Source organism: Austrofundulus limnaeus, unplaced genomic scaffold, assembly GCF_001266775.1.
Source record: "Austrofundulus limnaeus strain Quisiro unplaced genomic scaffold, Austrofundulus_limnaeus-1.0 Scaffold88, whole genome shotgun sequence".
Classification (NCBI taxonomy): domain Eukaryota; kingdom Metazoa; phylum Chordata; class Actinopteri; order Cyprinodontiformes; family Rivulidae; genus Austrofundulus; species Austrofundulus limnaeus.
In genome coordinates, this window is record NW_013952490.1 from 442,340 (window position 1) to 462,723 (window position 20,384).

The 20,384-nt window shown below is 42.1% G+C and overlaps 4 protein-coding genes across 5 annotated transcripts in view; 3 read left to right on the plus strand and 1 right to left on the minus strand.

Annotated features, from left to right (window-relative positions):
• Nucleotides 1–10,190, plus strand: part of snrnp200 (small nuclear ribonucleoprotein 200 (U5)) — a gene marked incomplete in the record, with an annotated part of 19,182 nt that extends 8,992 nt beyond the window's left edge. The window contains 29 exon segments of the mRNA XM_014012053.1: nucleotides 63–186; nucleotides 278–427; nucleotides 515–757; nucleotides 834–1,022; nucleotides 1,096–1,293; nucleotides 1,399–1,551; nucleotides 1,658–1,738; nucleotides 1,889–1,972; nucleotides 2,069–2,175; nucleotides 2,250–2,368; nucleotides 2,457–2,611; nucleotides 2,684–2,873; nucleotides 2,958–3,131; nucleotides 3,317–3,477; nucleotides 3,584–3,811; nucleotides 3,901–4,092; nucleotides 4,178–4,356; nucleotides 4,430–4,581; nucleotides 4,668–4,776; nucleotides 4,872–4,980; nucleotides 6,069–6,258; nucleotides 6,347–6,511; nucleotides 6,601–6,722; nucleotides 6,811–6,954; nucleotides 7,054–7,230; nucleotides 9,017–9,177; nucleotides 9,270–9,351; nucleotides 9,430–9,522; nucleotides 9,615–10,190. Coding sequence (XP_013867507.1) covers nucleotides 63–186; nucleotides 278–427; nucleotides 515–757; nucleotides 834–1,022; nucleotides 1,096–1,293; nucleotides 1,399–1,551; nucleotides 1,658–1,738; nucleotides 1,889–1,972; nucleotides 2,069–2,175; nucleotides 2,250–2,368; nucleotides 2,457–2,611; nucleotides 2,684–2,873; nucleotides 2,958–3,131; nucleotides 3,317–3,477; nucleotides 3,584–3,811; nucleotides 3,901–4,092; nucleotides 4,178–4,356; nucleotides 4,430–4,581; nucleotides 4,668–4,776; nucleotides 4,872–4,980; nucleotides 6,069–6,258; nucleotides 6,347–6,511; nucleotides 6,601–6,722; nucleotides 6,811–6,954; nucleotides 7,054–7,230; nucleotides 9,017–9,177; nucleotides 9,270–9,351; nucleotides 9,430–9,522; nucleotides 9,615–9,764 — 4,381 coding nt within the window.
• A 2-nt stretch (nucleotides 10,191–10,192) lies between these two features.
• Nucleotides 10,193–13,139, minus strand: ciao1 (cytosolic iron-sulfur assembly component 1). Of its 2 annotated transcripts, none has more exons than XM_014012054.1 (7): nucleotides 12,585–13,139; nucleotides 11,574–11,722; nucleotides 11,380–11,491; nucleotides 11,216–11,304; nucleotides 10,944–11,139; nucleotides 10,790–10,859; nucleotides 10,193–10,641 (listed from the first exon to the last, which is right to left on the minus strand). In XM_014012054.1, the coding sequence occupies exons 1-7, from the start codon at nucleotides 12,721–12,723 to the stop codon at nucleotides 10,410–10,412; spliced, it is 987 nt and encodes a 328-aa protein (XP_013867508.1). In that variant the 5' UTR covers nucleotides 12,724–13,139; the 3' UTR covers nucleotides 10,193–10,409. The 2 variants fall into 2 exon arrangements, with proteins under 2 accessions (XP_013867508.1, XP_013867509.1); XM_014012055.1 differs by having other exon boundaries at nucleotides 10,953–11,139; nucleotides 12,585–12,978.
• Nucleotides 13,140–13,168: 29 nt separating this feature from the next.
• tmem127 (transmembrane protein 127) lies at nucleotides 13,169–15,650 on the plus strand. The gene is made up of 4 exons (XM_014012057.1): nucleotides 13,169–13,236; nucleotides 13,571–13,923; nucleotides 14,011–14,175; nucleotides 14,284–15,650. Exons 2-4 carry the CDS (start codon nucleotides 13,686–13,688, stop codon nucleotides 14,592–14,594), a joined length of 714 nt encoding a protein of 237 aa, XP_013867511.1. The 5' UTR covers nucleotides 13,169–13,236; nucleotides 13,571–13,685; the 3' UTR covers nucleotides 14,595–15,650.
• A 466-nt stretch (nucleotides 15,651–16,116) lies between these two features.
• gatd3l (glutamine amidotransferase class 1 domain containing 3, like) overlaps nucleotides 16,117–20,384 on the plus strand; it is a 5,052-nt gene continuing 784 nt past the window's right edge. The window contains exons 1-5 of the mRNA XM_014012056.1: nucleotides 16,117–16,331; nucleotides 16,418–16,470; nucleotides 16,993–17,106; nucleotides 17,197–17,328; nucleotides 17,411–17,503. Of these exons, the coding sequence (XP_013867510.1) occupies nucleotides 16,215–16,331; nucleotides 16,418–16,470; nucleotides 16,993–17,106; nucleotides 17,197–17,328; nucleotides 17,411–17,503 (509 nt within the window). The 5' untranslated portion in view covers nucleotides 16,117–16,214. The remainder of the gene's footprint in view (nucleotides 16,332–16,417; nucleotides 16,471–16,992; nucleotides 17,107–17,196; nucleotides 17,329–17,410; nucleotides 17,504–20,384) is intronic.

Consider the following 20,384-nt stretch of genomic DNA (forward strand, 5'->3'; position numbering starts at 1 on the left):
ATTATTATTATTATTATTATGCATCACAAATTCCAGTTCAAGTGTTGAATTATTGTCTGTAGTTTCCGCCCTGTGCCCCTGGAGCAAACATATGTTGGCATCACAGAAAAGAAAGCCATCAAACGTTTCCAGATCATGAACGAGATCGTCTATGAGAAGATAATGGAGCATGCTGGAAAGAACCAGGTGTAATTTCTGTAAAGAAACACTAATTATCTGTGATGGGATTAAATCGATGTATTTACAGTAACATTTCCTTGCCCCCGCCCCCCTGTAGGTGCTGGTGTTTGTTCACTCCAGGAAAGAGACAGGAAAGACTGCCAGAGCCATAAGGGACATGTGTTTGGAGAAAGACACGCTGGGTCTTTTCCTCAGGGAGGGTTCAGCTTCCACGGAAGTGTTGAGGACTGAGGCGGAGCAATGCAAAGTAAGAAAACTTGAATTGTGGATCTACCTTTTTTTTTTGTTGTTGTTGATTTCTTGATCTAAGAGATGATTAATTCCTCACCTCCAGAACCTGGAGCTCAAAGATTTGCTTCCTTATGGTTTCGCGATCCACCACGCCGGCATGACCCGAGTCGACCGTACGTTGGTGGAGGATTTGTTTGCCGATCGGCACATTCAGGTGCTGGTTTCTACAGCCACTCTGGCTTGGGGTGTCAACTTGCCCGCACACACTGTCATCATCAAAGGCACCCAGGTTTACAGCCCAGAGAAAGGCAGGTGGACCGAGCTGGGAGCCCTGGACATCTTACAGGTCTGTTGGGATCCACAGTGTCCTACAGTTTGTCTCCTCTCAGAAGGTCTGAACTCAGTTTCATGTTTGATGTCAGATGCTTGGTCGAGCTGGGCGTCCTCAGTACGACACCAAAGGAGAGGGAATCCTGATCACCTCTCACGGAGAGCTCCAGTATTATCTGTCCCTGCTGAACCAGCAGCTGCCCATCGAGAGCCAGATGGTGGGAAAGCTGCCTGACATGCTCAATGCAGAGATAGTGCTGGGAAATGTTCAGAACGCGAAGGTTAGTCGCAGACACATGCGCTAATGTGTAGGAAGCTGAACATTTTGAACGATTAATGTGTTTTTGGTTGCAGGATGCTGTGAACTGGCTGGGCTACACCTACTTGTACGTGAGGATGCTCCGTAACCCCACACTGTACGGCGTTTCTCACGATGACCGGAGCACCGACCCGCTGCTGGAGAGGCGCAGGATGGACCTGGTGCACACAGCAGCCAGCGTCCTGGACAAAAACAGCCTCATCAAATATGACAAGAGGACAGGCAGCTTCCAGGTGTGTCACTCAGTGCTAAAGCTGTGTTCTAGTGTTTCTTTGTCATTTTAACACTGCTAAATTAGTGTTAATGTGGATTTTTATATATTTTTTTGTCTCATAAAGGTTACAGACCTGGGACGCATTGCGAGCCACTTCTACATCACCCACGACTCGGTTCAGACCTACAACCAGCTGCTGAAACCCACTCTGAGCGAGATCGAACTCTTCAGAGTCTTTTCCCTCTCCTCAGAGTTCAGGAACATCACCGTCAGAGAGGTGTGCTGTGTTCAGACATACACCGTGCTTTAAATGAGCTCCTTCACAAAGTCACATTAAAGCTCTAGATTCAAAACTGCCACAATAACCTTGGTTTCTTGTTTAGGAGGAAAAGCTGGAGCTTCAGAAGCTCCTGGAGAGAGTTCCTATTCCTGTGAAGGAGAGCATAGAGGAGCCAAGTGCTAAGGTAACACATGTAAATTTATAAACTAATGTTTAACAGGAGTTCTTAATTTATAGGTTGTTTTAAGACTTGACATTTAACCCCTTTATGTTAATCAAATGAAACTTTGTCGACTGAGGGTAACTCAATGTATTAACTGTGTTTTTATTTCAGATCAATGTTCTGCTCCAGGCGTACATCTCTCAACTCAAACTTGAGGGTTTTGCTCTGATGGCCGACATGGTTTATGTCACACAGGTGCAGCAAGACACGTCCCCTCGAACTGTCTTTAGATGTTTGATGCAAAATGACAGAGATTAGAACCACGTCGCTTTGTTTCTGCTCTTCCCTCAGAGTGCCGGCCGACTCATGCGGGCCATATTTGAGATCGTGCTTAACCGTGGCTGGGCTCAACTCACAGACAAAACCATGAATCTCTGCAAGATGATCGACAAGCGAATGTACGTGTTTCCACCTCTTAATGAACTTACTGGTTGTGTCGAGGCAAACTGTTAATGGTTTTTGTGCTCCACAGGTGGCAGTCGATGTCTCCTCTGCGGCAGTTCAAGAAGCTGCCAGAGGAAGTGGTCAAGAAGATCGAGAAGAAAAACTTCCCCTTCGAGCGTCTCTATGATCTCAACCACAATGAAATCGGTGGGATTTCTCCCTCCGTGACACATTTAATAATAATCTTTTTTGGCCTGCGTAACGAGTAGTTGGCTTTGTTTGTTTTGTTGCTCAGGTGAGCTGATCCGAATGCCAAAGATGGGTAAGACCATTCACAAGTATGTCCACCAGTTCCCCAAACTGGACCTGGCTGTCCACATTCAGCCCATCACTCGCTCCACGCTCAAAGTGGAGCTCACCATCACACCTGACTTCCAGTGGGACGACAAGGTCAGGAGTCGAACACATCACTGCTGCTTCAGAGTCTCGCTGTTTCCAACTTCCCTTTATTTCCTCGTTCAGATTCACGCATCCTCTGAGGCTTTCTGGATCCTGGTTGAGGATGTAGACAGTGAGGTCATCCTCCACCACGAGTACTTCCTGCTGAAAGCCAAGTACGCACAGGATGAGCACCTGGTAACGTTCTTCGTCCCCGTGTTCGAGCCTTTGCCCCCTCAGTACTTCATCCGGGTGGTCTCAGACAGATGGCTCTGTAAGCAGCTCCATTCAGACGTCTGTTCCCATGATCTCTGTCCTCCAGCTAACAGCTTTCTCTGTTTTCTCCCTCCTCCCTCAGCCTGTGAGACTCAGCTTCCTGTATCTTTCCGTCACCTGATCCTACCAGAGAAGTACCCACCACCCACTGAGCTGCTGGATCTGCAGCCGCTGCCCGTCACTGCCCTCAGGAACTCTGCCTTTGAGGCTCTTTACCAGAACAAGTTCCCCTTCTTCAACCCTATTCAGACACAAGGTACAGAGAAAAGGAAGTAAACTTGTCCAAACGTTCATTTTTATGACTTTGATACAAGTTAATGAAATGTCTGACACTGTAAACTGCCCTGACTTGGTGAAGTACCCTTTAAATGTTTTTTTTTTGTTTGTTTTTGATTTTCACAGCATATTTTACTTGTTTGATTTGCCTTTTTCTCCCTGCAGTGTTCAATGCTGTGTACAACAGTGATGATAATGTTTTTGTTGGAGCTCCAACTGGCAGCGGAAAGACAATCTGTGCAGAGTTCGCCATTCTGAGAATGCTGCTGCACAACGCAGAGGGTCGCTGTGTTTACATCACACCGATGGAATCGTTGGCGGAACAGGTCTGAAAAACCAGCCTCTCACATTTACAAGCACACCAGATGTTTTCATTGAATATAATTTTTTTTTTAAATTTGGTTCATTATTTGACGACGGTCCTCGTCTCAGGTGTTCGTCGACTGGCATCAGAAGTTCCAGGACATCCTGAACAAAAAGGTGGTTCTGCTGACGGGAGAGACGAGCACAGATCTGAAGCTCTTAGGAAAAGGGGACATTATTGTCAGCACCCCCGACAAATGGGACATCTTGTCCCGTCGCTGGAAACAGAGGAAGAACGTCCAGAACGTCAGCCTTTTCATCGTGGATGAGACTCACCTTATTGGAGGAGAAAACGGGGTAAGGAACCGGTTCTGCTTGGTTTTGAGTGTTGTGTTCATTATTAGACTGTTGTGGTAATGTTACTCCCCTCCCCCCTCTGCTGTTAGCCCGTGTTGGAGGTCATCTGCTCCAGGATGAGATACATCTCCTCTCAAATCGAGCGTCCCATCCGCATTGTGGCTCTGAGCTCGTCTCTGTCCAACGCCAAAGACGTGGCCCACTGGCTGGGCTGCAGCACCACCGCTACGTTCAACTTCCACCCCAACGTCAGACCCGTGCCTCTGGAGCTGCACATCCAGGTCTGCAGAGCAAATATTATCCAACAGTTTTACCAACGATCAAGAAAACATCAACCCCCTTTTTTATTTTCCTTTCTTCTTTTAGGGTTTTAATGTCAGTCACACTCAGACCCGCCTGCTGTCCATGGCGAAGCCCGTATATCACGCCATCATGAAGCACTCCCCCTCCAAGCCAGTGTTGGTGTTCGTCCCGTCTCGCAGACAGACTCGCCTCACCGCCATCGACATCCTCACATTCTGCGCTGCTGATGTCGTTCCTCAGAGGTCAGACACTAAGCGGAGGGATTTCTGACGTCAGGTCATGACTTGATGAGCTCAAATCTAATGTTCTCTTTAGGTTCTTGCATTGTAACGAAAAGGACTTGGCTCCATTCCTGGATAAAATAAATGATCCGACCCTTAAGGAGACTCTGGCCAATGGCGTGGGGTACCTGCATGATGGCCTGTCTGCAACTGAACGCAAAATCGTAGAGCAGCTTTTCAGCTCCGGTATGACACTCGTTCTCTGTGAACAGCGGAGAAGTTTAAAACTAAAAGCTGATAAATGTTTAATGATGGTTTATGTCTTTGTGCAGGTGCCATTCAGGTGGTGGTATCTTCTCGTTCGCTCTGCTGGGGCATCAACATCTCTGCTCACCTCGTCATTGTCATGGACACTCAGTACTACAATGGAAAAATTCATGCGTAAGGCTCTCACACATTTCTTTCTTAACAGCTTTTTTTAATTGATTTTTATGAAGTTGGTGAATTTCACCCCCTTTTTTTTCATTTTATCTTAGATATGTGGACTATCCCATATATGATGTCCTCCAGATGGTGGGCAAGGCCAACAGACCCATGCTGGATGATGAGGGACGCTGTGTCATCATGTGTCAGGGCTCCAAAAAGGTACACAAACCTGGGTTATTATAGTTAACTAAAACTAACTAAATAATAAAAACTGAAATTGAAAAAAAAAAATCATTTTAGTTAAATAAAATAAATAAAAACTGTAATAAAATGAAAAACAGATAACTAACTAAAACTAACTGAAATTATATATAGAATATCCTTAGTTTTAGTGTTTGTTAATTTATTTTGAGCCATGTGGATCTTTTTATTTATTTATTTTTTTCCAAATCGAGTAGTTTCACATTAGCTGTGGTCTGTAACAACACTTGTTTACAGTCTGCTGCTCAGCATCGTCTGCTAAATGATGACAACCAAAGTTAGGAGAATGATGACAACCAAAGTTAGGAGAAAGCAGCAATGTTCACTTTGTGATTTCTTTGAATATGACTGCGAGAAAAATAAAGGCAAGTGTCTTGTAGTGGAAACAGGTGATAAAATGGGTGGACTACTTCTCAAGGAAAAAACTGCATGAATCAAACTCGCACAAGACGGCTAATGACTATCTGGATGCTAGCTTCTCTCAGTAGCTCCCATGAAAAACAAGAAGGTAGCACCGGGTTGGAGACTATCATCGTCCTAAAATAATTGTCCAAGTCCTTAGTTGGCAAAATAGAGTTACGCAATTATTTTAGGAAGGTGTTGCTATAGGCTGCTTAAATAGTGACCAAATAGCTGTTGGTTAGTTCACTCACAGAAACATCACAGGCTGGAGGATGCATTGGTAAATAAACTATACATAAAAAAACTAATACTAGAACTAATAAAAACTAAACTAAAACTAAGCATTAAAAATGCAATAATTACTAATAAAAACAAGCAAATCCACTGTAAAAACTCAGCCAGGTCAAGTTTGTAAATGAGAATTGACTCTTAAACATTTTACCTGGATAAATAAAGGTTAAATAAATAAAAAACTAATTAAAACTAACTGAATTAAAAGAAAAAAGCCAACAAAATAAAACTAAACTATAATGAAAAATCCAAAACTATTATAACTTTGACACAGACACATGCTGCTTTGATCTTTCTATAGAAGCAGTTAATTTAAGGAAAGCGCAAACAGCTCATCTTCCTTTCCTTTTCAGGACTTCTTCAAGAAGTTCCTGTACGAGCCGCTGCCGGTGGAGTCTCACTTGGACCACTGTCTCCACGACCACTTCAACGCTGAGATCGTCACCAAGACAGTGGAGAACAAGCAGGACGCTGTGGACTACCTGACCTGGACGTTCCTCTACCGCCGTATGACACAAAACCCCAACTACTACAACCTGCAAGGTGTGTACCCTCCTTTAACTGGCTGTACCTGAGCACGTTGAGCAAACCTGCAGCTGTTCTTAATATGCTGTTGGCTCTGTCATTGTAGGCATGTCCCACCGCCACCTCTCAGACCACCTGTCTGAACTGGTGGAAAACACTTTGCATGACCTGGAGCAGTCCAAATGCATCAGCATTGAGGATGAAATGGATGTGGCACCGCTCAATTTGGGCATGATTGCAGCGTACTACTATATCAACTACACCACCATTGGTTTGTAGCAGCACTTTCCTCGCTTCCCTTTTTTGCATTGATGCTCATTTTTTTTAATCTAACTGTTTTGTTGCTGTTCTGTTGGACAGAGTTGTTCAGCATGTCCCTGAATGCCAAGACAAAGATCCGAGGGTTGATTGAAATCATCTCCAACGCAGCCGAGTATAAGAACATTCCCATCAGGCACCTTGAGGACACTCTTCTCCGACAGGTAAAGACAACACTTTGAAAAAATATTGCATTTTTAAATAAATCAGTAAAACTGAAAATGGTCACGCTGACTTATTCTTTTATTTCAGTTGGCACAGAAAGTGCCCCACAAGCTGAACAACCCGAAGTTCAACGATCCTCACGTGAAGACGAACCTGCTGCTGCAGGCTCACCTCTCCAGGATGCAGCTGAGCGCTGAGCTCCAGTCAGACACTGAAGAGATCCTGAGCAAGGTTCTCATTTCAGAAGTTTTGTTTTTTTATTTTTAAACACGGCCGTGTTTCTGTGTTTGACCTGTGTTTATGTAACGTTCACACATCTGCTGTTCGTAGGCGATCCGTCTGATCCAGGCCTGCGTGGACGTGCTGTCCAGTAACGGCTGGCTGAGTCCTGCCCTGGCTGCTATGGAGCTGGCCCAGATGGTCACTCAGGCCATGTGGTCCAAGGACTCGTATCTGAAGCAGCTGCCCCACTTTACCTCAGAACACATCAAGCGGTGCACCGACAAGGTAAGATTGATTGAGTCTTTAGTTTATTAATTTAATTTAAAATACAAAACAAATTCTCATACAAAGAAAATACAAATCAAATTAAATGAAAGGTAGCAGAAAGAAGAAAAAATCTTACATATGCCCCTATTAAAAAAACAAAAACTAACAATAATAATAATTTCAAACAATAACAATGTTCAAGTAAAAAGGACAAAAACTTCAGCAGCTCTTATAAATACAAATTATACAATTTCAAATTTCTTTAATTAATTTTTATCGTTCTTTTAAAGAAATTAATTGAACCATCATTTTTACAATCAAATCCAATTTATTCCGTAATCATATTCCCTGGACCGAAGTACGTCTGTCCTTTAAGTTTGTTCGAATTTTAGGTTTTACAAACATTTCTAATGCCTTAAGATTATAACAACTTTCCCTCTTAACAAAATTAGATTGGATGATCGAAGGTAATACTATTTTATGAGCCTTATACATAACCTGCAAAATATTATAATCAACCAACTCGTAAAACTTTATTCATTTCAACTGATAAAATAATGTATTTGATGGGTGACAGTAATGTTTTCTAGTGATAATTCTTACAGCGCTTTTCTGCAAAAAATAAAAATAGGATTTGTAATTGTTTTACATGCTTTCCCCCAGACAGTATAACAAGTGTGGAACAATTAGTGCATTATATAATGTAAACAGTGCTTTATCATTGAATAACTCCTTTACTTTGTACAATACTGCAATGGATTTGGCTATTTTTGTTATTAATTTATGTGTGATTTCTATGTCAGCTTTTCATCAATGATGACACCCAAAAACTTCACCTCACTGACTCAACAGATTTCAGCACCATCAACTTTAAATGAAATATTGATAGTTTTCTTTTTATTACTGAATATCATATAATTAATTTTGTCCAAATTTAATGATAATTTATGAAGTTTAAACCAAGATTGTACTTTTACAAATTCAGTTCGTATCATTTCCACCAGACGTTCTATGTCTTTACCAAAACAAAAAAATGTGGTGTCATCTGCAAATAAAACACACTTCAACAACCCTGACTCATTTACCAAATAATTTACATATAAAAGAAACAACTTTGGTCCAAGTACAGAAACCTGTGGAACTCCACATTTGATATCACAGAGTTCAGATCTTATATCATTTATTTTGTACAAACTGTTTCCTGTCTTTCAAATAACTAGATATCCACTGTAGTGCTGGTCCTCTAATGCCATACTGGTTTAACTTTTCAAGAAGAATACTGTGATCAGTGGTGTCGAATGCTTTCTTTAAATTTACATATAAACACCAACAGTATTGTTTATGATCAACAACTGTTATTTGTTCAACTAAGTCCATGAGTGCCATTGATGTGGAATTATTAGCTCTAAAGCCATATTGGTTTTTACTTAAAATATTTTGTTTATCAATAAATTTATTTAATCATGTCGCAAACAACTTTTCCAAAATTTTCGAAAACTGTGGCAACAAGGATATTGGTCTATAGTTTGTAAATATATATTTCTCACCACTCTTACAGAGAGGGATTACCATGGCTATTTTCATGTTGTTTGGAAATATTCCTGATGAAAAAGATAAATTACAGATGCTCAATAACAAAATTCATTATTTCCTTTACAAACATCAAATCCATGTCCGCCCAGTCCTTTGGTATTTTATCTGCAAGATATTTTACAATATTCATTATTTCTTATCATTTCCATCAAGTCTTCCTTCATCGGTGTGATAAAACAGACTAAAACTGACCTGGTTGCTCTTCTCTCAGGGTGTGGAGAGTATCTTTGACATCATGGAAATGGAGGATGAAGACAGAAGTGCTTTACTGCAGCTCTCAGATGGTCAGATGGCCGACGTGGCTCGCTTCTGTAACCGTTATCCCAATATTGAGCTGTCGTACGAAGTGGCAGAGAGGGACAACGTCAAAAGGTGTGTGTTCCCCTGCAGCTTTATTTGTTGCAAACATTACAAAAAATAGAGTAGCCCTCTGGGTAACATTGTGAATCTGTTTCCTTTCACAGTGGCAGTCCAGTTCTGGTCCAGGTTCAGCTGGAGCGAGAGGAGGAGGTCACTGGTCCTGTGATCGCACCCCTCTTCCCACAGGTCACTTGCATTACATTTTTGAGTCAGTTCTTTTGGATCGGCATGAAAATGAACTCTTGTGGTATTTCTTTGTTGCAGAAACGTGAGGAGGGCTGGTGGGTGGTCATTGGAGACCCCAAATCTAACAGTCTGATCTCCATCAAGAGGCTGACTCTTCAGCAGAAAGCAAAGGTCAGAGTTGCACTGAGAGGATCCTGTGGATATAAGTGCTCTTTAAACCAGCAGATGGCTTCAGTTTTGTGTTTTTTTTTTTCTTTCTACAGGTGAAGCTGGACTTTGTTGCACCCATGATGGGCATTCACAACTACACCCTGTACTTCATGAGTGACGCATACATGGGTTGTGACCAGGAGTACAAGTTCAGCGTTGATGTGAAGGAGGCCGACAGCGAGGGAGAAAGTGACTCAGACTAAACAGAAGCTTCCTTTCAGTTTGTTGTCATTTAAAAGTGGGAATCAAAGTGTGGGGGGTATTTTTACTTGTAGATATCTAACTTGATATGTGTTTTGACTTTGTAAGCACGTCACATGATGAATTTGCTTCTTTCAAGGAGTTTTTCCATTTCTAGTGATCACAATGATGAACATCAGGCCAGAAGTTGTGTACAGGATTTTTCTTTAAAAATCAAATTACTAGATACACCAGTCTGTGTGGGTGTAACCAATGAAGCAACTGTTCAAGTGTAGAAATTATAACTTTGTATTTGATCTAAATTCAAGTTTATTTCTCAGAATGTTTAAACAAAGATCACAGGCTAGATTAAAACAAAGCACTGTCATGTTGTGGATTTGTGAGTCAGTCTGAAACCATTTTTTTAAATAAAAAGATACCGCAAACAATCTTATTTTGTAATATTTATTTACATATAATTTTTAGGGTGTAGAATCAAAAGCACTGCAGCAGTTTTTAAACATAAAAGCTGACCTGAAATAAAACTTTGCATTAAAAAGAAAAATCCAGCGATCAAACCAGCTATAAAACAAAGACGTGTTGCTTTCAAGGCCACAATGTTCCCAGTGTAACATTCAAGATCATAAAAGGGCTCAGGTGTCAGGGATTCAGTCGTCTTTGAAACGCCAAATGGCAATTTCTCCATTGTCGCTGCACGAGGCCAGCAGTCCGGCTTCCTTCGGGTTCCAGGAAACACAGTTAACATCCTGGCTGTGCGCTTTGGTCTCCTGAGCCACCAGCGAGAACACCGGCTCATCTGAACCAGCCGGCACGTCCTCTTTAAAAATTCGAACTCCGTCGTCACCGCAGGCGGTTGCCAGAGCGCCGGTCAGTCGACACCTGAACAAAAGGCAGTTTAGGTATGAGTAAAGATGAGAAATTTAGGTTCTTAAAGTTGGTGACACCCAACCTAGAAAAGCTCTAATTTAACCACAAAACATGAGACCAACGAATCAGTACACCACAGTCACAATAAGTTCAGTCTTACCAGGCAACATCATACACAGTTCGTCCATGATACCCAGAGAGAGTACAAACACACTTCCAGGACAAGTCACCTTTTAATAAACAGCAAAAACAAATGTGAATTAGATGCTTTCATCAATGGCAAAAGGGTCGGTGCTGCTCTAAATCCTGCTGACCACTCTCACTGGGGAATTCCTTCCAAATCTTCACAGTGCGGTCATCGCTGCAGGAGGCCATCCTCTGTCCGGTCGCATCAAAACACAAACTCCAAACCGTGGACGTGTGTCCCTGTAAGGTGGCCCGACACTCCCAGTCATCATCTTCCTCTTTGTAAATGCAGATGTTGTTGTCGTAGCTAGCTGAAGCCAGGAGCTGAGGAAGCAAACGATAAGTTAGACGGTGATGGACAAACCAGGATGATGTTTGGGTCCGCAGATGTTCGGCCTACCTCTTGGTTCGGGTGCCACGCAACGTGCTTCACGTCTTGTGTGTGGGAGTTCACAACCGTAACACACTCGTACTCATCTTCCTCGTCCACTGCGAAGGACAAAGGAATAGTTTAGAAACCAACGAAGACCTACGGTTGATTTCAAAGTGCAGGGAAACACATACCTTCCCAAACCCAGACACTCTTGTCTCGGCTGCACGTGGCCAGGAGATTCCCTGAAGGAGCCCACGCCACGCATTTGACCTCATTTTCATGTCCTTCCAACACTGTCAAACTCTAGAAGACAAGATTAAATCTGTTTAAAAGAAAAACTCCACAGTGTTAAACACATCAGACTAAACGAGCGGTCTCATCTTACCTCGAAGTCATCATTTTTCTTCTTCCAGATGCACGTGGTTGCATCAAAGCTGGCAGAGGCCAAGTAGTTCCCACAGGGAGACCAGGCCACCTTCCTCACAGTGCGCTGGTGTCCATCCTGTAGAACAGACTTACACACCCAGGAGTCCCCTGAAAAACGAGTGATGCCAATGTAATCATTTCACCACAAGAATTATAATAAAGAAAATAATTATTTCATTAAATTAAAGCCTTTGTACAAAGTTAGAGGTGGATTTGGCTACGTGACATAAGATATACGACACCTCTACAAATAGCAAGCTGTCATTTTGCTATACTAGGGGTGCAACAATACATGTACCCGTATCGAACCGTTCAATACAGTGCTTTAGGTTCAATACACACTTGTATCGAACAATACAGATTTTTAAATTTATTTTATCGACTTGTCTTCTGAAGATGTTTTGTTGAAGGATCAGTGGATCTGTGTTCGACTACTCCACCTAGGCTGCATTTTTGAGCGCAGATCCACTGAGAAACTTGCTGTTTCAACATTTATTTAAAAAAAACTGTTCTTTTGAGGTTAAGCAAATGGTCATAATTAATTTAAATAAATTACAATTTAAAAAGGGCATGGAAATTAATTTTTTTGTATCGAAAAAATATCTAACCGTGAGACTGAAGTATTGAACAGAACCGAATCGTGAATTTTCTGTATCGTTGCACCCCTACTACATACATATGCTAACTACAGCATTGAAAGTTTACTAAAATATTTAAGTATGTCAAAAATGACTATTAGAGTTTAAAATGTTAACTATTTTTCAATTAAAAGGAGAGGAACCTCGTTGTGTGTACATGTCTTGCTATCTTTGTGAGGACATTTTGCCTAGTCCACAAGGGAAACCCCCCACTTATCGGTCAGGGGTTAGGTTTAGGGCTAAGGTATTTATTAAGTTTGGTTGATGTTTAGGGCAAGGGGTCAGGATTAGGTTGGATTCCAATAATTTTATTGATGCTGGTTTGAAGTTACCTTCTCGTCCCCATATCCGGACGGCCTTGTCACCCCCGCATGAAGCCAGCAGCGTTCCGTTCGGGCTCCAGGCGACGAACCAGCACCGAGAGTCCGGGTGTGCGCCGAATCTGTGAACCAGTGTCAGAGCTTCCTTCATGGCTGAGACCAAATATCAAATAATACTCAACGCCCGTTTAAGTCAGCTTTTTCTTCACCTAAAAAATCCCGACAGAAAATTGTAACAACCTGCAGAGTAAAAAAATCAGCAGCACCAGGTTCCTAATCGCCTGTTAATATGAGGAAAACTGAGAAAATACGAGATGTTTTTAGAAGAAAACAAGAAGAAAAGTTCACAGAAACATCCTTAAAGAAATGCCGCCATATTTGCTATTCGGAAGTTGGACGCGTTGCATTGTGGGTCTCTGTCTTATCTTGGAAACTGATCATATTTACATTAAAACAATTCAGCTGCTATCAATTGTTACAGTGTGATAGCAATAAAAATCTAAAGAAAATTATGTAAAACAAAGATTGAATTTATCGCGGTTTTACAGGAGCACCACCAATAGGTGGGAGTAATGGTCACAAGAGCGCTCGTGAGCATGACGCCTACGGAAGCCACGAAGAAGAGATGTGGGAACAGGAAGTCGCTGCTTAAGAGGAAACCAGCGTAGGCTGTCTTTTGTTTTGTTTTGTGTTTGTTTTTCCCGTACCAAAGTTATTATATTTTTATTAATTGTAATTGTAAAGATTAGGTTTTAGGTTAGAATTTTTAAAGTTTCTTTGTATTGATTTAATTTTTGTCCCAGGAATTTCTTAAAATTGGCGTTTATTGTTAGTTAGCTTCTCAGGCTAACAACACAGCTAACAGGCCCGAAGGCCATCTGTACATTACTTCCTCATAAGTCAGACACCGTTTTTGTCAAGCAGCTGTGTTTTGGGGATTATTATAATACTCTAAGCGAACAGGGCACCCGTACTGCTGTCATCCATTCGTCTTCCAGGTAATCCCATCTGTACCGACTGCCGGTGCTCGGTGAGTCGGCTGTACCTCAAACGGGAGTGACAGGAAGAGTAGTACCGCTCAAGGAAAGCTATACTGATTTAATTACCGCCGTCATGTACGCTCCGCCGGGTTCTACCATACCTGGAGGCAGGAGGAGGAGAGCGGGCACATCGCTACCCAAGCAACCGGAGCGGAGTCTGGTGTCGGCGCTGCCCGGAGCGCTGTCCATCACAGCGCTTTGCACGGCTCTGGCTGAACCGGCCTGGCTCCGTGTTCATGGGGGTACCTGTCCCAGGCAAGAGCTGGGAGTGGCAGATGTCCTGGGTTACATAGATCCAAAGCTTTTGGATGGTGAGGTTCATAACACCTATGTAACATTAGTGTTATCTAGAATAATCTGTGGTAATCCATGTGTGTTTTGGGTGTTTGTCTTCACAGATTACTGCATGAACCCACAGACCATCCTGCTGCTGAGAGTCATAGCTGCTTTCTGTTTCCTGGGCATCCTGTGCAGTCTAACTGCTTTTTTATTGGATGTATTTGGACCCAAACACCCCGCCCTGAAGATCACTCGTAGATATGCCTTTGCACATATACTCACAGGTACAAGCCTATATAGTATTGAAGTTTTCCTTTTTTAAAAAAATCATATTTCTAGGTGAAACAGCATAATTTTATTGGTTCAACTTTGTCTTCTGTCTTTTTCCCCAGTGTTGCAGTGTGCCACAGTCATAGGCTTTTGCTACTGGGCCTCAGAACTGATCTTGTCACTCCAGCAGCAGCACAAAAAGTATCATGGCTCCCTCATCTATGTCACGTTCGCCATCAGTTTCTACCTGGTGGCAGGTGCGGGCGGCGCGTCCATCCTCGCCACTGCCGCCAACCTCCTCCGCCACTACCCCACCGAGGAGGAGGAGCAGGCTTTAGAGCTGCTCTCGGAGATGGAGGACAGCAGCGAGACTTTTCCCACTGATTATGACATTGCCAATCAGTTTCAGCCGCCTCCAGCCTACACGCCCTAATCCCACCAGACTGGCCTTGCAAAACATGTTTCTCTCTCAGCTCTTTGCTTTGTGTGCAAACAACACTCTTTAAATGGATACCTTTCCAAATACTCTTGGCAATGAACACAGTGTGTGCACAGCTTCATTGAATGACAGTGCTTGGGGTGCATGAAATCTTTAGTGGTGACAGCAATTTAGGAGATAATTCTTACTTTCACCACTGGAGTGGTTAGTGATTTGCATGTAAATGGCTTTTAGGGTCTGGTCTTTACATGTAAAGGTAAATAAACTGCAGAGAGTATTACCTATGCTCATTGAGGAAGCAGCCACATCCGATCTGTGCTGTTGTTGAATTAATGCGGTCAGCTGTTGAAGTGATTGGACTTGGGTGGAGCTTTTTGATTTTGATTTGGTGTTTTTGTGTATGTCTGCTTTTTCTTTACGCATCCTAAATGCAGAGATCTGTGTACACTGACAAGATTGTTTTAAGCATTTATTTTATATAAAATAACAAATGGACCTTATTTATTGTATGTGCTGTCTTTTTATGTTTGTTTTCCTTTTGTTTGTAGGCATCAGTCACTGTAGGTTCATCTTTGTATTAGAAATACTAGGAACACTTTTCAAAATGTGGCACTTTTTTGTGTGTGTGTGTGTGTTTAGAAACGCCTACAGAATGTGTTGCGAGCTGGTGGTCATACAGGAAGGAGATGTTTTCAGCAACAAACCTCACTTCATAAGTCAGTTATGTCATGTTAATTGTATTTGATTTTTTTTTAAAAAGAAACAAAATCTTGTGAATACCATGAGTGAAAATTTCAGTATGTTTCCCCATTCATCAGTTTTAATTGTCAGTTTTTCAGATTCAGTCAGAATCTTGTGTGAAGATCCAACATAAGATTCCTGCTGTGGGTTAAATTAGTGGCTGAAGTGATTGTAATTGGTTGTACATTGATTGTTCTGTTTCAAATCACTTACTACATTTTGTCCCTCACTGTAGTTTCTTCACTTATATGTAAATAACCATTGTTTATACATAAAGTGGCCATAATAAAGTAAATGCCATATACTGTCTCCTGCTGTTCATCTGTAATTTAATAGATGCTTTTTTTACTTTCTTCGCCTGTTGATTTCTTAAATAGAGCCTGTAGTTTTGCTCTAATAGTGACTTTTCCCTTCTGTTCAAGGTGTTTCTGGGTTTACTGTCTAGACGCAACATGGCATTACGGAGAGTAAGAGCCTTACAACCTAATGGACTTTAAAGGGCAAATGGTATGCCACTATGGCTGTATAATGGTGTTGTGCACCGTTTCCTAATGAATGCACCCCATCAAGTGCCAGACTCCTAATGGGTTAGGATTCTAACCGAAGCTGAAGTTTCTCTTTGTGGCCAAATGACTTAAGGTGATCAGAATTAACGCAGTATTAATAGGGAAGGGTGTTCAAGAAAGGAATAAGTCAAGACGTGAAAAGACAATGGAGCTTATGTGGGAACGTCACTTGGCAGTGCTCTGGGGGTATATATACAGACAGGCTCAGTCACATCAATGTCTGCTCCGTAAGAAGTCTTCACAGGCTCCGCTGCAAACTCCAAACTCGTGTTTTCCTCCTGAAACCGTGAGACTTAACGCAAAAACCATGCTGGCAACCAGGACTTTGCTGTCAAAGAAAGCTATGGCCATCATTTCTCGCCAGCCTGCATGTTTCGTTCATCAGGGTGATTATGGCAACTGGGGCAACACCAATGTTGCTGTGGTAAGTTCAGTTTTGATTTATCCAGTGGGATTTATGTTTATTTATGTGGGAGCAGTGTTGTCACTGTGTGCATCCATGCATTCCAGGTTTTCTCAGGATGTGGATGGTGGGATGGGACTGATGTCCATGAAGGGGTGTAGTGAGTATCAACACATCAGGATTTTCACATTATTATTGTACAGTGGTGGGCACAGTTCCCCTAAAGCACTAATAGAGGAACTAATTTCCTGATTAGTGCTTTAGGGCTTTTGCTAATTTTATAATTTATTAGTGGATTAGCATTTGCTAAATTTATGGGCTAAATTTAGAAGCACTAACTGAGGTCTATAAATGTTATTGATCAATGATAATGTCAACAGCTGATGGTGAAAGCTGTCACTGATTTTGTTCTTATGTGTCACTGATCCACCAGGTGACAATATATGAACCCAAATACAACTGTGGAATGTCAATGATAAGTTTTAAGAGAGCAACATGTGACTCATGTTGTCTGTTGAAGAATATTCATGGGTTGACTCGGTTATTAGTGCTTTAGAATTAGGGGACCTAAACAATAGAGTTAGTGTTTTAGGGCTAGTGGAACTAATTTTTAGATTAGTGCTGCCCACCACTGTTATTGTATCACCTTACTGAGATGATCAATGACCTCTCCTCTCCTCAGCACCATGTACCACCTGAGCCGGAACGGCGCTCGCTTCCAGATGTTCGCTCCCAACCAGCAGCAGATGCATGTGATGGATCACATGAAAAATCAGCCCGCCTCAGGGGAGAACCGGTAGGAACCACACGGGGACTGGGCTCACGAGACGGGCCCAACACTTTCTGCAACATTTAGTGTTTCTGATTGCGTCTGGCCTTTCCACAGGAACATGATGATGGAGTCGGCTCGCTTCAGTCACGGTCAGGGGAAGATGCAGATGCAGGACTTGTCCGTGCTGGACGCCAACAGCTTTGACGCTGTTATCTTTCCCGGAGGCCATGGGATCATCAAAAACCTGTGAGGGAGACCAGAAAAGTAGATAAAACTCCGGTATGGTCAAATAATGTGCCACTGATTGCAAAACCTCTTGACTCCTTAGATCCTCTTTTATGAAGGATGGCAAAGACTGCAAACTGCACAATGATGTGGAGAGGGTGCTGAAAGACTTCCATCGCTCACGCAAGCCTATTGGGTAGGTAGCATTTGGTGACGGCTCAGTCTGTGCTGAAGTTTGCACATTTTTCACACTTGTTGTGATGGCACTAATCCTTCTAATAGAATTAGGACATCAAGAAAAACACAGAATAATGACAGACATCTTCAATCAGTGCTAATAATTAAAACCAAAATGATCCTTAAGTGCTGTAGATTTTAGTTAGTGACAATATGATCCTATTGTTAACTCCTTTTTATATGTAGCATCATTTTAAAGAACTCATGCTACTCCTAAAGTTTAGTAAGCCAATTAACAAAGCTTATTCCAGAGCGACAAAGCTTCTCAACAGCTTTTTTGTTTACACATGAGAATCTGAATCTTTCACCACACTGAAATTAACGACATGTCCTGAGAAATATAAAGGTTTTGTTCAGAATGTGTCTGATGAATTGCTTGGAAGATGAGATGATGTCAGAAGCAGTGAGGTGAGAGTCCTCGTATTGGCTCCTGCTGGCCGCAAAGGACCATGGGCAGGCCAGGAATGGTAAGAATAGCCTTCAGCACTTTTAAGCTCACGCCGGGCAATGTGAAAGCAGGCAAATCCTTTGGACAACACAAAGGCACCGACACGAGCTAATGTGACCTGGTAAAAAACACAACTGATCCCGGGCCGGATGGATGAGAGGATGAGCACCCGCGGTCGGGACTTGTGATAAGTGCAGGTGAAAGGTCACAGAGGTGCTAGGCCAAGAAGGGAAGGTTCCAGATAGAAGGCGATGTGGGGATTACAGGATTTACAGGGAAGAGTGGAGCAGGATGCTGGGGAGCAGGAGGCCATAGGAAGTGGCAGACGTCATGACAGCCAGAGGTTAAAGTGTATGCTGACCTCTCCCCTCAATCTATTAGAGACTAATTAATGTCCAGAAAGTTTCAGTCGATGAGTTTGTTTCTTTAATTAAAAACAAAAACAGAATAAGTTTTTATTGGCATCAGTTTAAATTATTGCATCTAACTTTTTAATATACCAGTAAGAAAAACAGGCATTAGAAAACTGAGAAATTGGGTAAAATTTGTTTTGATTTGCTATTAAATACTTTATTTTTAGTTTAATTAAAAAATGATGCAAAAGGTTTGAGCCTTCTGTGAGTGAAAACATTTAGTTATGTTCCCTGCAGCACGAAGCCTCCATCTGCAGCTCATCACCTCACAGCTCTACACATTGTGTACCGCAGTTCAGGGTTTTAATTTTGTTTCCATTTTTCCCATAAACATATCCATCGGTTTTACCCTGTAAAAGACAAGTCTGCACCTGAAGCGTGACCTTTTTATCTGCTGTAATTATTCAAAGTCTAGCCCGCTCAAATCTAATTTGTTTCTAATCTGCTTTGTGGAATTGAGTCTGAATAAATTTATGGCAGACTTTTCCTGAATCCTGACGTGTCAGGTGAGTGAGGTGATGGGCAGCCACTGTGTGGACCTCTGACAGGGCCAGGTGAAAGGTCACGAGGTGACAGGTGAAGAGTAGAAGCTTCCAGATGGAAGGAGAAGTGAGATTACAGGAATTACAGCAAAGAGTGCAGCTAGAAGCTGAGGAGGAGGAGGTGAAGTGGTGGTCACTATAGCCCTTGCCCTGTTCTATATTTTACCAGTGGACAGATGCCAAAAGAAGTGATACTGGAATTATAGAAACAATGGTTCAGAAACCGTCCTATAATTGTCCCTTTTCTTTTCTAAACATGACTTTTATAATAAGCATGGCTGCTCTTTATAAATGGGCAAAGTGTGCAGGAAGCTGCTGTTGTTAAAGTACAAACTTCACTGCTTATAAATGTTAAAACTGAACAGCAACCTTTTTTTTTAACAACACAATAGTAACCACAACATGCTGGTAAAAGGTCTGAACTTAAATAGACCTTTATCAAGTCCCTACGGACTCCAGAGTGCTTTACACTTCAATCATTCACCCATCCATACACACATTCACACACTGATGGTGGTAAGCTACATTGTAGCCACAGCTGTCCACTGCACAATAACAAAGATGGGGCTGCCATACATTGGCGCTGGCAGACCCTCTGACCAGTACCAGCAGGCAAGGAGGGTGCAGTATCTTTCCCAAGGACACAACGACTGAGACAGATGGAACAGGGGATCAAACCTGCAACCCCCTAGTAACAGGACAACTCCCCTAACCGCTCCACCACAGCCGCCCCTGAAAAAAAAAAGTCACTGGTCTTAAGACTGGTGGTGTTATAGGGTAGTTTGGGGAATAATGGTAGTTTGAAATTATAGAGGCTATTACTCACAAAAAATATAAAATAAATAAAATAAAAGAAATAACAATTAATCAACAAAATGAAAGGGCAAATAAATTAATAAATAGAGATATGCACATCAAAAACAACTAGAAAGCAATCCCAAAATACATAAGAATACATGAAATCAGTGGTGGAGAGGATTTTTCTGAGTAAGGGGCCTACAAGGGGTCACAATATTCATAGAGGGGACAAATATTTGTTCCACATCCTTGTACATAAATTCCCAGTTTTGGTAAGGTGTACACATTTGTCTCATATGTTCAAACACTTCTAATGTAATGTAATTTAAAAAAGCTTGCACAGTAAATTCTCCTTCATATATTTTTTACTGTACATAGATAAAATACTCTCAAACACACTGTGTGTGAGAAAATCCAGCCATCATTTGTCAGCTGAAGGACTTTTTCTGCAGGATTGTTCAAATGACTTCTTGATTCATGCGGGACGTTCCTATTTGATTCATTAGCGCCACTAGTGTTCAGACTTGGAACTGCACCCGCCATCATCGCTCTCTGGCAAAGAACAGATGAGTGACAGGACAGGACAGGACAGGACAGGACAGGACAGGACAGGACAGGACAGGACAGGACAGGACAGGA

Excerpts from the sequence above, each read along its gene's own strand:
- tmem127 (XM_014012057.1), top strand. The coding sequence starts at position 13,686 with ATGTACGCTCCGCCGGGTTCTACCATACCTGGAGGCAGGAGGAGGAGA. Across the intron at positions 13,924-14,010 it reads AGATCCAAAGCTTTTGGATG|ATTACTGCATGAACCCACAG; the intron begins GTGAGGTTCATA and ends TTGTCTTCACAG. Across the intron at positions 14,176-14,283 it reads CTTTGCACATATACTCACAG|TGTTGCAGTGTGCCACAGTC; the intron begins GTACAAGCCTAT and ends CTTTTTCCCCAG.
- ciao1 (XM_014012054.1), bottom strand. The coding sequence starts at position 12,723 with ATGAAGGAAGCTCTGACACTGGTTCACAGATTCGGCGCACACCCGGAC. Across the intron at positions 11,723-12,584 it reads CCGGATATGGGGACGAGAAG|GGGACTCCTGGGTGTGTAAG; the intron begins GTAACTTCAAAC and ends CTCGTTTTTCAG. Across the intron at positions 10,860-10,943 it reads GGAATTCCCCAGTGAGAGTG|GTGACTTGTCCTGGAAGTGT; the intron begins GTCAGCAGGATT and ends GTTTATTAAAAG.